Source organism: Mustela lutreola, chromosome 16 (assembly GCF_030435805.1).
Source record: "Mustela lutreola isolate mMusLut2 chromosome 16, mMusLut2.pri, whole genome shotgun sequence".
In the NCBI taxonomy this organism is placed as follows: Eukaryota; Metazoa; Chordata; class Mammalia; order Carnivora; family Mustelidae; genus Mustela; species Mustela lutreola.
Genome location: NC_081305.1, coordinates 37,533,539 through 37,544,579, shown reverse-complemented (window position 1 = coordinate 37,544,579; position 11,041 = coordinate 37,533,539). Strand labels below are relative to the sequence as shown.

Genomic DNA, 11,041 nt, shown 5'->3' with positions numbered 1-11,041 from the left:
AATAAGTCACGCAGAAAAAGTCAATTATCATATGGTTTCACTTACTTGTAGAACATAAGGAAGAACATGGAGGACATTAGGAGAAGGAAAGGAAAAGTGAAGGGGGAGAACTGGAGGGGAGATGAACCATGAGAGATTGTGGACTCCAGAAACAAACTGAGCATTTTAGAGGGGAGGGGGTGGGGGGAATGGGTGAGTCTGGTGGTGGGTATTAAGGAGGGCACAAATTGCTTGGAGGAATGGGTATTATACATAAACAATGACTCTTAGAACATTACATCAAAATCTAATGATGTATGGTGACTAACATAAAACAATAAAGAATTTAAAAAATCGTAGGAAAAAAGAATACTACAGATGTTCACCTTCACTACTGTTGTTCAACTTAGTACCAAAAATTCTATCCTCAGCAATCAGATAACAAAAAGCAATAAAATGCATCCAAATAAGCAAAGAAGTCAAACTCTCACTCTTCACAAATACATGATATGTATGTAGAAAACCCAAAAGACTCTACTCCAAAACTGTTAGAACTGATACAGGAATTCAGCAATGCATGTGCATATTTGTATGTTGAATATTATGGTTTATATATATGTGTGTATATATGGCGTATATACTTCCAAAATACTTTCCCATTCAAAGGAGAGGAAAGAGAAGAAAATGAAACAAAAAGACTTTGAATGAAAGAGGCCCAGTGAGGGCTTTGAGCCAGGTGGACCCAGGTTAGAGTGTGGACCTTGATACTCCCTACCTGGGTGGCCTTGGGCAGACCAACCTCTTGTAGCTATCTGTAATAGAGCAGTGGCAACCATGCCTAGGTTGGAAGACAGTGTCAGGATTAAGTGGGCTAGTTCATAGAAAGCCCCCAGAGCCCTTTTTCAGATTTCAGATGGTTCAAGGCCAGCCTGTGTGTGGGGGGGGGGGGTGTGGGGGAAATATCCAGGCTCCCTCTGAAGGATTCCCTGCAAGCCCACCATATTCAGATCTGCCCCCACCCAAGAAGTTCCCCGACCTCAACTTTGTCCTGGAAGCTGGACTCCCTGTTCTGTTGGAACCTTAGGAGTGAAGCCAATGCTTAGCCTTTCAAACCCCTGACGCAGAGGCCTGTGCTGCTGCAGTGGATGGGGGACAGCCTATGTTGGACTTCGGCCCATACATTCAGCAAACATTAATTTAGCACCTTGAGTTTCCCTGGGTTACTGGGATCTCCCTCAAGACCGGTGAAGCAGGGGAGGAGCTTCCTTAGGCCCAAGGGTCAGAGATACCAAATCACATATAAAATGTGTGTGGTAGAGGGCTGGAGAAGGACACTCAGGAGAATCTCCCCAGGATCCTTCAGTCTCCGAGTTCTAGGCAACACCTGGCCAGCAAGCCAAAGCCAGAGAGGCATCAAGTGAAGGTGAAGGCACCAGAGCAGCACAGCCAGTTGGTGAGGCCAGTGGTGCTGGTGGCCATAGTGGTGACCGTAGTGGCAGCCACCAGGAGGACCATGGTAGCGGAGGCAACGGCAGAGAGGACGAGGAAGGCTGAGGTGAATGTGGTGGTGGCAGTGGCAGTGGTGGTGATAGTAGTGGCGGCATCGGTGCCATGGTGAGTGGGAACCAGAAGGCTCTCCTGCGTGGGCGAGCCGGAAGGTGTCAGAGAGGGGGTCTGCGTGCTGGGGCAGCTGCGGGGCTAGGAGACCCTGGGTGGGGCTGGAGAAGCTGGTCCTTAGGTCTCTGTGGCACCAGTGGCCGCGTCCCAGCAGGTAAAGGGCTGGGTGCACAGATGTGGTGCAGGTGAGGTGTGGCACAGAGCCCTATCCACGGTTGCTAAGGTATGAAGACACTGAGAAAGAGAGAGGTTGATGTCATACCAGAAGTAAGCAGAAGCAGCCGAGCTGGGGTTACAACCCAGGCAGTGGGCTCAGGGCCTTGGCTCCCAGCAGAGTGATCCCAGTGTGTGTATGACCTCTTGAGTTACCTGCATGTATGTGCCATCTGCAGTAGCCCGGCGTGTGCATCACCTTCCTATGCGTCCCAGGTGCATGGGTGGGGTGGCAGGTGTTAGAACTGTGGGACAGAGTCCTAGAAGGATACTTGATGAGTCAGCACCCCTGATCTCGCCCTGCAGATAAAGTTTAGAGATGATCAGGAATGGATGTTCGAGATCTCAGAGGGGACAATTCCTGTGGTGGGGACTGGTGGCTTCTGTAGCCTTTAAAAGAGGAAGCAGGGAGATTTGAGACTTTGCAGATGACCTGTTTATGGGCCTCTGCTCAGGTAAGGTCACCCAGCCAGGACCTGTTCGGCTTTGGCCTCTGTGTCTATGGGAAGGTGTTCTCTTGATTTTTCAAGAGAAATCAGAACTCTGATATATGTTAAATCTGGTTTTTAAATACTGGCAACACTTCAGTCATTAAAAAGTCTGTGGGCATATCCGAAAGTGCTAGTGGGGTCCCACATGGGATATTTGGAGCAGACCTACAGAAGTGCAGACACAAGGCTTGCAAGAACCAGGCCATGCAGAGGAAGTAGAAAGTACTGAGGATGGCAGGTGAGCAAGATCACTCTGACTCCTTAAGGGGCACTGCTTTTCTAATTTTTTTTTTTTTTTAACACGGTGCACAGAAGTCCGTGTTAGCTCTGAGGCCTTTTTCTCCCTGCTCTCTCACAATCTGGTTCATGTCAAAAAGGCAGGATGCAGTCCCAGGGATGGGTTCATTTAACTCTTCCCCAGAACCTTGCTGTCACCAGCAGACCAGCCTGGTGCTTGCAAGAAACCAGGGCTTCAAGTTGGCATTTGCTTTCCCTGTGGCTGGCAGATGGGCTTTCTGTGACCAGAGCCTGTGTTATGAACAAATCTGATTCTTAAATAGGTGTGAAATGGGGAGGGGAGACCCCATTCCCACCCTCTGAGGTGTGTCCCCATCAGAATACTCTTCCTCCCTCCTCCCTCCTTCCTGGTTTCCTTGCTGCTCAAAGACAAAGGCAATCTTGGAGTGGGAGGGTGAACAGGACTGGCTTCCTTCCTCAGTCTGGCAATCTCTGAGAAGTCAGGAGGGTGGGCTTTCCAGTAAGAATGAAGAGATGGGGTGACAAACCTTTCTTCCACAAGATTCTATTGATGCTCTAAAGTCTAAAATGATTCTCACACGGAAATTAAACCGGTTCTGTCTTGCATTGAGGCAACTGTAGTGCTATGTCTTGCTGTGATGTGAAGCTGTTGAACCCAGCCAAAGGTGAGCCACATCTTCTCGTGCCCTCCCACACACCGGGACACCTGCTAGACCTCTTGGTCCACAGAGCCCTGGGCTCCTGCCTTGGGCTGGTCTGCCTGTGCTGAGAGGAGGTTGGAAGTGAGTGGTCTTTGCATGATCATGTTGTATTAGCCCCTCTGGGTTTGTATGAAGTCATTCAGAGCAGGTGGGAAGCTAGGTTTTTAGATTGGCCAGAGGGTGAAGTGGCTGTTTCCTGCTTCCTTTCCACACATTTTCTTGCCCTGCAGAAGTGTTCCCACATGCAGGTCAATAATTGTGAAGAAACCCTGTTTTAGGAGTGGTGTCTGGGCAGAGTGTCCTGGCCAGGGAGCCAGCCTTAAAGACCATGCTTGGGGTCTTCCTGTGCCTGGAAATGGGAAGCTCACTGCAGCCCCAGAAGCACCTTCCCAGGTCCAAGTTTCATCTCCCTTTTCCCCAGGATAAAGGACAGATATTCCATTCCCTGCAAGGGGTTGCCAGTAGTGAGCAAAGGGGCAGGAAGTTCAGAGATGTGCTGGCAGTTCCAGGACACATGGTGCCAGAGCGAGGGCACACACTCCTGACTTCTCCTCCAGTCACTTGAGCACCCCTGCAGGGCCTGCCCCTTCAAGGCCTCCACACCCCACATGGTCAAACAGACACTTTTTGCTTGTTTGCATTTTCTGAACTTGAGGACTAAGTAGCCGATGTCAGAAGTTTGGGTCATGCTCTCTTCCAGTCTTGCTGTCCAAAGTGGGGTCGACTTATGGAGAATCGCTGATTTAGAACATGTCAGGGGCCAGAGTCCAGGACACTAACTTATCACTTCTGGAATGGCAAAGATGTTCTGAACCCCGACTGTGGTGATCCAGTAGACCTACAGACTTGTTCTTGGGGCTCAAAATTCTCCCCCAGTATTGAGAGGATGATTTCTACAAGAGTGTCTGGTTCTGGATTTTCCTTGGGTCAAAAGAGAGGTAACCAAGAGTTCTTGAGCAAAGGGGCTGCCCCAAACTATGTCAAGATACTTTAGGAACTACTTTCATGAAAAGGGGAGTGAAGGAAAGAAAGCGCCCTTCCAGCCTTGGGTCCGGTTGGAGCCAAAAAGAGAAGCACCAACTCATGGCCACTTTGATTTGGGTTCCGGGTCCTGTCAGGTGTCCTGTCAGTGTTGTGGATCTCCATGCCCACTGACTCTGGGTCAGAGCACCCCCTGCCTTTGCCCTGTGTACCTGTCAGTTTCCTACCAGTGTGGATAACACTTTCCTGACCACAGAGTATTGTTCAAAGGTCATTGTTCGAAAGGTCCGTCTGTCTGTCTATGCAAACACATGCAAACCTCTGGAATTTTTTGGTTTATTTTATTCTCTGGTTGTTCCATCTTACTGGTCATCCTTAGGGCCATCCTGTCTCTGCCTTTATTATCCCCCTTGCAGAACTGGATGGGCATTAAGAGAGGTTGCTTACAGAAAAGCCAGTGGTGTGTATCATTAACAGAAGACTCATTTAGAGGCATCTGGTCTCAGGTCCGTGTGTTCCAGACTCACAACAGGTACTTTGCATCCATTCCCCCCAGACCTTTCCAGAATCCAGCTTGTAGGTGGCTTATCTCCCTTTACAGGTGAGGAATCTGCTCAGGGTCACGTGGCAGGCATGTGAGGGCACAGGTAAGGGGGGTCACAGAGCCCAGTACTTTCCCCCTTCTTGGGCTTGGCATGAGCTTTATTGCCCTGTCACATGACAGAGGACTCAAGGTTGGGACAATCTGCCCTCTCCCAGGCTCTGTGCACTGGGGGTGCCTGAGCCGGCATGAAGGCTGCAGATGCGAGAGAGGACACGCTTGCCTCACTTGTGATGAACAGATGCAGCTTGTGGCTGGGCCTGTTCCGTAATCTCTCATAAGTGAGAAGTTATGCAGAGGGCAAGGAAGGCCTCTCGTGCATTCTGCAGGTTCTGTGTGCTTATTAACTAGTGGCTCCCCAACTTCCTCTGTGTCAAGGAACCCATCACATTGCTGGGTGCTGTTGGTTCCGCATACAGCAGAGCTCCTCTTCTCTGCGTGAGGCTGTCCTCCAAACTCTAGCAAAAGCAACATTTGGGTGCAAATACTCTGACACTCATTATAACTCTCCCTTTGAAAGGCTTCCTTCAAGGCTCGCCAAGAAACCTCTCAAGGTGGAAGACATCATGAGGCTGCTGTGCCGCATCGCAGAGGAGAGGGAAAAGGGGAGCTTGAAGCCAGCTGTGGGTGGAATGATCGGTCATATGGTTGGAGGTCCACATGGAGCTACTCTTGGTAAGCCTTGCAGGGAGAGCTAGATTTTGATACCACAGAGACCTCACAAAAGTCTCTGTCCTGTGGGACTTTTTTGCTGAGTTGTGGTTGCTCCCATGACATGATCTTTGTGTTCCTAATCCATCGTATTGAAAACACATAGAGGGCACAGATTGCATGGAGCACTGGGTGTGGTGCAAAAACAATGAATACCATTACGCTGAAAATTAAAAAAAAAAGAGAGAAAAAAAGAAAACACATAGAGGGGCACCTGGGTGTCTCAATCCTTAAGCATCTCCCTTTGGCTCAGGTCATGATCCCAGGGTCCTGGGATCAAGATCCACACTGGGCTCCCTTCTCCGCAGGCGCCCTGCTTCTCCCTTTGCTGTGTTCCTTCTCTAGCTGTTTCTTTCTCTGTCAAATAAATAAATAAAAGTAATTTAAGGAAGAAAACGAATAGAAATGGCTAGCAGAGACATGAAAAAATGTTTAATATCATTAGCCATCAAGGAAATTCAAATCAAAACCACATTGAAAAGCCACCTTACACGAGTTAGACTGGCAACAATTAAAAGGACAGGAAACAAGTGTTGGAAAGGATGTGGGGAAAGGGGAACACTCTTATACTGTTGTTGGGAATGCAAGCTATTACAGCCACTTTGAAAAACAGTGTGAATTTTCCTCAAAAAATAAAAACTAGAGCTACCCTATGACCCTGCAATTGCACTGCTGGGTATTTACCCCAAAGATACAGATATAGTGAAAAGAAAGGCCATCTGTACCGCAATGTTCATAGCAGCAGTGTCCACAAGAGCCAGACTGTGGAAAGAGCTAAGATGTCCTTCAATAGACGAATGAATAAAGAAGATGTGGTCCATATATATATATATAACAGACTATTACACAGCCATTAGAAAGGATGAACACCCAGTAGTGCAATTGCAGGATCATAGGGAAGCTCTATTTTTAATTTCTTGAGGAATCTGCACACTGTTTTCCAAAGTGGCTGCACCAACTTGCACTTCCACCAACAGTGTAAGAGGCTTCCCCTTTCTCCACATCCTCTCCAACACATGCTGTTTCCTGTCTTGTTAATTTGCCCATTCTAACTGGTGTAAGGTGGTATCTCAATGTGGTTTTTTTTTTTTATTTTCAGCATAACAGTATTCCTTGTTTTTGCACCACACCCAGTGCTCCCTGAAATCCGTGCCCTCTCTAATGCCCACCAGACTCCACCCCTAAACTACTAGAACTCATACAGCAATTCAGTAACGTGGCAGGATACAAAGTCAATGTACAGAAATCAGTGGCTTTCTTATACACTAACAATGAAAATACAGAAAGGGAAATTAGAGAATCGATTCCATTTACTATAGCACCAAGAACCATAAGATACCTGGGAATAAACCTAAACAAAGAGGTAAAGGATCTGTACTCAAGGAACTACAGAACACTCATGAAAGATATTGAAAAAGTCACAAAAAGATGGAAGACCATTCCATGCTCTTGGATCAGAAGAATAAACATTGTTAAAATGTCTATACTGCCTAGAGCAATCTATACTTTTAAAGCTATTCCAATCAAAATTCCACCGGTATTTTTCAAAGAGCTGGAGCAAATAATCCTAAAGTTTGTATGGAACCAGAAGAGACCTGGAAACACTAAGGAAATGTTGAAAAACAAAAATAAAACTGGAGGCATCACGTTACCTGATTTCAAGCTTTACTACAAAGCTGTGATCACCAAGACAGCATGGTACTGGCATAAAAACAGACACATAGACCAGTGGAACAGAGTAGGGAGCCCAGATAGGGACCCTCAATTCTATGGTCAAATAATCTTCAACAAAACAAGAAAAAATATGCAGTGGAAAAAAGACAGTCTCTTCAATAAATGGTGCTGGGGAAACTGGGCAGCTATATGTAGAAGAATGAAACTCGACCATTCTCTTACACCATACACAAAAATAAGCTCAAAATGGCATTAAAGTATAGATTGCTCTAGGAAGTATAGACATTTTAACAATGTTTATTCTTCTGATCCAAGAGCATGGAATGGTCTTCAATCTTTTTGTGTCTTCTTCAATTTCTTTCATGAGTGTTCTGTAGTTCCTTGTGTACAGATCCTTTACTTCTTTGGTTAGGTTTATTCCCAGGTATCTTATGGTTCTAGGTGCTATAGTAAATGCAATCGATTCTCTAATTTCCCTTTCTGTATTTTCATTGTTAGTGTATAAGAAAGCCACTGATTTCTGTACATCGACTTTGTACATTGTACTTCTGTACATTGATCCTGCCACGTTGCTGAATTGCTGTATGAGTTCTAGTAGTTTGGGGATAGAGTCTTTTGGATTTTCCATATAAAGAATCATGTCATCTATGAAGAGAGTTTGACTTCTTCTTTGCCAATTTGGATACCTTTTATTTCTCTTTGTTGTCTTATTGCTGTTGCTAGGACCTATTCTGTCTCAACATGAGACAGGAATCCATCAGAATCCTGGAGGAGAACATAGGCAGTAATCTCTTCGATATCAGCCACAGCAACTTCTTTCAAGATCTCCAAAGGCAAAGGAAACAAAAGCGAAAATAAACTTTTGGGACTTCATCAAAATCAAGAGCTTCTGCACAGCAAAGGAAACACTCAAGAAAACAAAGAGGCAACCCATGGAATGGGAGAAGATATTTGCAAATGACAATAGAGAGAAAAAAAAAAAGGGTTGATATCCAGGATCTATAAAGAACTCCTCAAACTGAACGCACAGAAAACAGATAATCATATCAAAAAATGGGCAGAAGATAAGAACAGACACTTCTCCAATGAAGACATACAAATGGCTAGCAGACACATGAAAAAATCTTCATTATCACTAGCCATCAGGGAGATGCAAATTAAAACCACATTGACATATCACCTTATACCAGTTAGAATGGCCAAATTTAGCAAGACAGGAAACAACATGTGTTGGAGAGGATTTGGAGAAAGGGGAAGTCTCTTCCACTGTTGGTGGGAATGCAAATTGGTGCAGCCACTTTGGAGAACAGTGTGGAGATCCCTCAAGAAATTAAAAATAGAGCTTACCTATGACCCTGCAATTGCACTCCTGAGTATTTACGCTAAGGATACAGATGCGTGAAAAGAAGGGCCATCTGTACCCCAATGTTTATAGCAGCAATGGCCACGGTCGCCAAACTATGGAAAGAACCAAGATGCCCTTCAACGGACGAGTGGATAAGGAAGATGTGGTCCATATACACTATGGAGTATTATGCCTCCATCAGAAAGGATGAATACCCAACTTTTGTAGCCACATGGATGGGACTGAAGAGATTATGCTGAGTGAAATAAGTCAAGCAGAGAGAGTCAATTATCATATGGTTTCACTTATTTGTGGAGCATAACAAATATCATGGAGGACAAGGGGAGATGGAGAGTAGAAGGGAGTTAAGGGAAATTGGAAGGTGAGGTGAACCATGAGAGACTATGGACTCTGAAAAACAATCTGAGGGTTTTGAAGGGGAGTGGGAGGTTGGGGGAATCAGGTGGTGGGTATTAGAGAGGTCACGGATGGCATGGAGCAAGGGGTGTGGTGCAAAAACAATGAATACTGCTACACTGAAAAGAAATTTTTATAAAAAGAAAGGATGAACACCTAACTTGTGCATCAATATGAATGGGACTAGAGGAGATTATGCTGAGTGAAGTAAGTCAAGCAGAAAGGGTCAATTAATATATGGTTTCACTTACTTGTACAGTTGAGTAAGCTCTATTTGATAGTTATCATCATACCACTCTGGAGGGCTGGCATGAAAAACAGTTGCTCCCAGAGATATAGTCTCGTTTTTTGTCCACAGGGTCCTTTAACCATAGGATTTCACTGAAAATTTCCAAAGTTCAGGGGCAAAGTGCATATTGTGAAGAAAACTCATCCTCACCACTGAGATGATTCTCCTTGCAAAGGCACTGGATTCTCAGCTCTGTCCTTTAAGATGAGAGATATTTCTAGGAAGCAGGAAACATGTGGGCCCTGGAGAAGATTTCAGTTCTCAGAGCTGTGCGGTGAGAGATACTTTGTGCTGCATCTGTGAATGCACAATTTAGGAAAAGGCATGTTGGGTGTCAGTTATCTGAGTGAAATGGAACAAGGACCCCAGAAACACTTGCCCCCTCACGAAGGGGTAGAGCAGGCATGAAGCCAAGCCCATTCTGGCCTGTGCGTTAATGTGTTCACTCGTCAAGGCAGTGGACGTGCTCCTGGCAAGAGCACACATTGAACCAACTAACTGAACCTTCCTTGTTTTCTAGGGGAGGCTATTGGGACTCTCTTAGGTACATGGATGATAAGTGGAGAGTTCAAGCCGATTTCTCAGACCATAATGGAGCTGCCGCCTGATAAGAAGCAAAAGCTCTATAATGAAGCCATGACCATCCTCAAGGACCTGGAGTGGAGGGACACTGAACACCTGACCACATTGGTCATGGGCAGTGAGGACCTGAAGATGCAGCTGCTGGCCATGCTGGAAAAGTGCCTCAAAGGCTGAAGTCCAGTATATTGATTTCAAAACTATTTCTAGAAAGCAGGGGTCTCATTTAGATGATTCTCCACAGGGTGGTGGGCCATTAAGATGGTTTTCCTAACTCATAGAGGTGATTGGGAGTGGGGGAAGCTTCACCCATTCATTGCTCATGGGTTGGGTCCAACTCCCCCAGACCTGGGAACATGGGGTCCTAGTCAGTGGTCCTGCCCTGATGGCCACTGAAGTCCTTCCCTTGGCCGGTCTGCCTTCATTCCTGGGGAAAACCCTGACCCAACTTCTGGGCAGTTTTGGGTCAGATGGAGCAGATCTTGCTGAGTGAAGTCAGTGTGGACTAGCTGGGTTCTGGGGTGACTGTAATGGGCGCTGGGCCTGAGAGGACAGGCTGGACCTCAAGTCCGGTCTCCCCCAGGAGGTGAAAACCCTTTCCTGGCTTTCCCCTCAGGCTCTCCTCTTGGCTCTCGTGGCTTTATTATTCTTACTTCTGTCTTACATTGTCTGTGAAGAACTTAAAAAAAGAGAAATGGACTAAGAGTCATCTGTTTGTATCATTCCCACAGCTTTGCCATTCCAAGCAATATCCTTGATGGAATACTGCTCCTCCTTGGGCCCCAGGACCCTTGCTTCACCCCTGCCTTGACATACCACTCTTCAGAGTCTACTCACTGGAATCTTCTTCAAAGAAATATTCTATATCAATTAGGGCTATTTGGTTGCCCTGCATTGTGGCTACCATGGTGGCACAAATGCTTAATTCTGTCTTTTTAAATAAGCCCCATATTTTGTTCTTCATTGCATGTGAGACACTTTGTTTTTGTGCATTTGTTTATTTGTTTGGAGCCCTCCCCCCTTCAGAAGGTCGTTACACAAAGGCACGTGGGAGGCACTCAGTCTCAAACATTTGAGTGAAAGATTGCTGAGTGACACCAGGAGGGGTGAGCGGGCTGTGGTCTGAGGTGGGGTGTTCAGAGGCTAGAGAGAGAGCGGTCCCTCCTGGAAGTGACAGTCGGCAGG

At 46.2% G+C, this 11,041-nt stretch overlaps 1 protein-coding gene across 2 annotated transcripts; it reads left to right on the top strand.

Moving 5' to 3' along the window:
* Positions 1 to 1,278: 1,278 nt before the first annotated feature.
* LOC131818781 (protein C19orf12 homolog) lies at positions 1,279 to 10,819 on the top strand. Of its 2 annotated transcripts, XM_059153438.1 has the most exons (4): positions 1,279 to 1,593; positions 5,362 to 5,516; positions 9,798 to 10,039; positions 10,588 to 10,819. In XM_059153438.1, exons 1-3 carry the CDS (start codon positions 1,493 to 1,495, stop codon positions 10,031 to 10,033), a joined length of 492 nt encoding a protein of 163 aa, XP_059009421.1. In that variant the 5' UTR covers positions 1,279 to 1,492; the 3' UTR covers positions 10,034 to 10,039; positions 10,588 to 10,819. The 2 variants fall into 2 exon arrangements, with proteins under 2 accessions (XP_059009421.1, XP_059009420.1); XM_059153437.1 differs by lacking the exon at positions 10,588 to 10,819 and having other exon boundaries at positions 1,280 to 1,593; positions 9,798 to 10,561.
* The last annotated feature ends 222 nt before the right edge of the window (positions 10,820 to 11,041 follow it).

What these genes read in the sequence shown, in the direction of transcription:
- LOC131818781 (XM_059153438.1), top strand. Translation starts at nt 1,493, where the DNA reads ATGGTAGCGGAGGCAACGGCAGAGAGGACGAGGAAGGCTGAGGTGAAT. An exon ending in GTGGCGGCATCGGTGCCATG is followed by an intron (nt 1,594 to 5,361) that starts GTGAGTGGGAAC and finishes TCCCTTTGAAAG; the next exon opens with GCTTCCTTCAAGGCTCGCCA. An exon ending in TCCACATGGAGCTACTCTTG is followed by an intron (nt 5,517 to 9,797) that starts GTAAGCCTTGCA and finishes CTTGTTTTCTAG; the next exon opens with GGGAGGCTATTGGGACTCTC.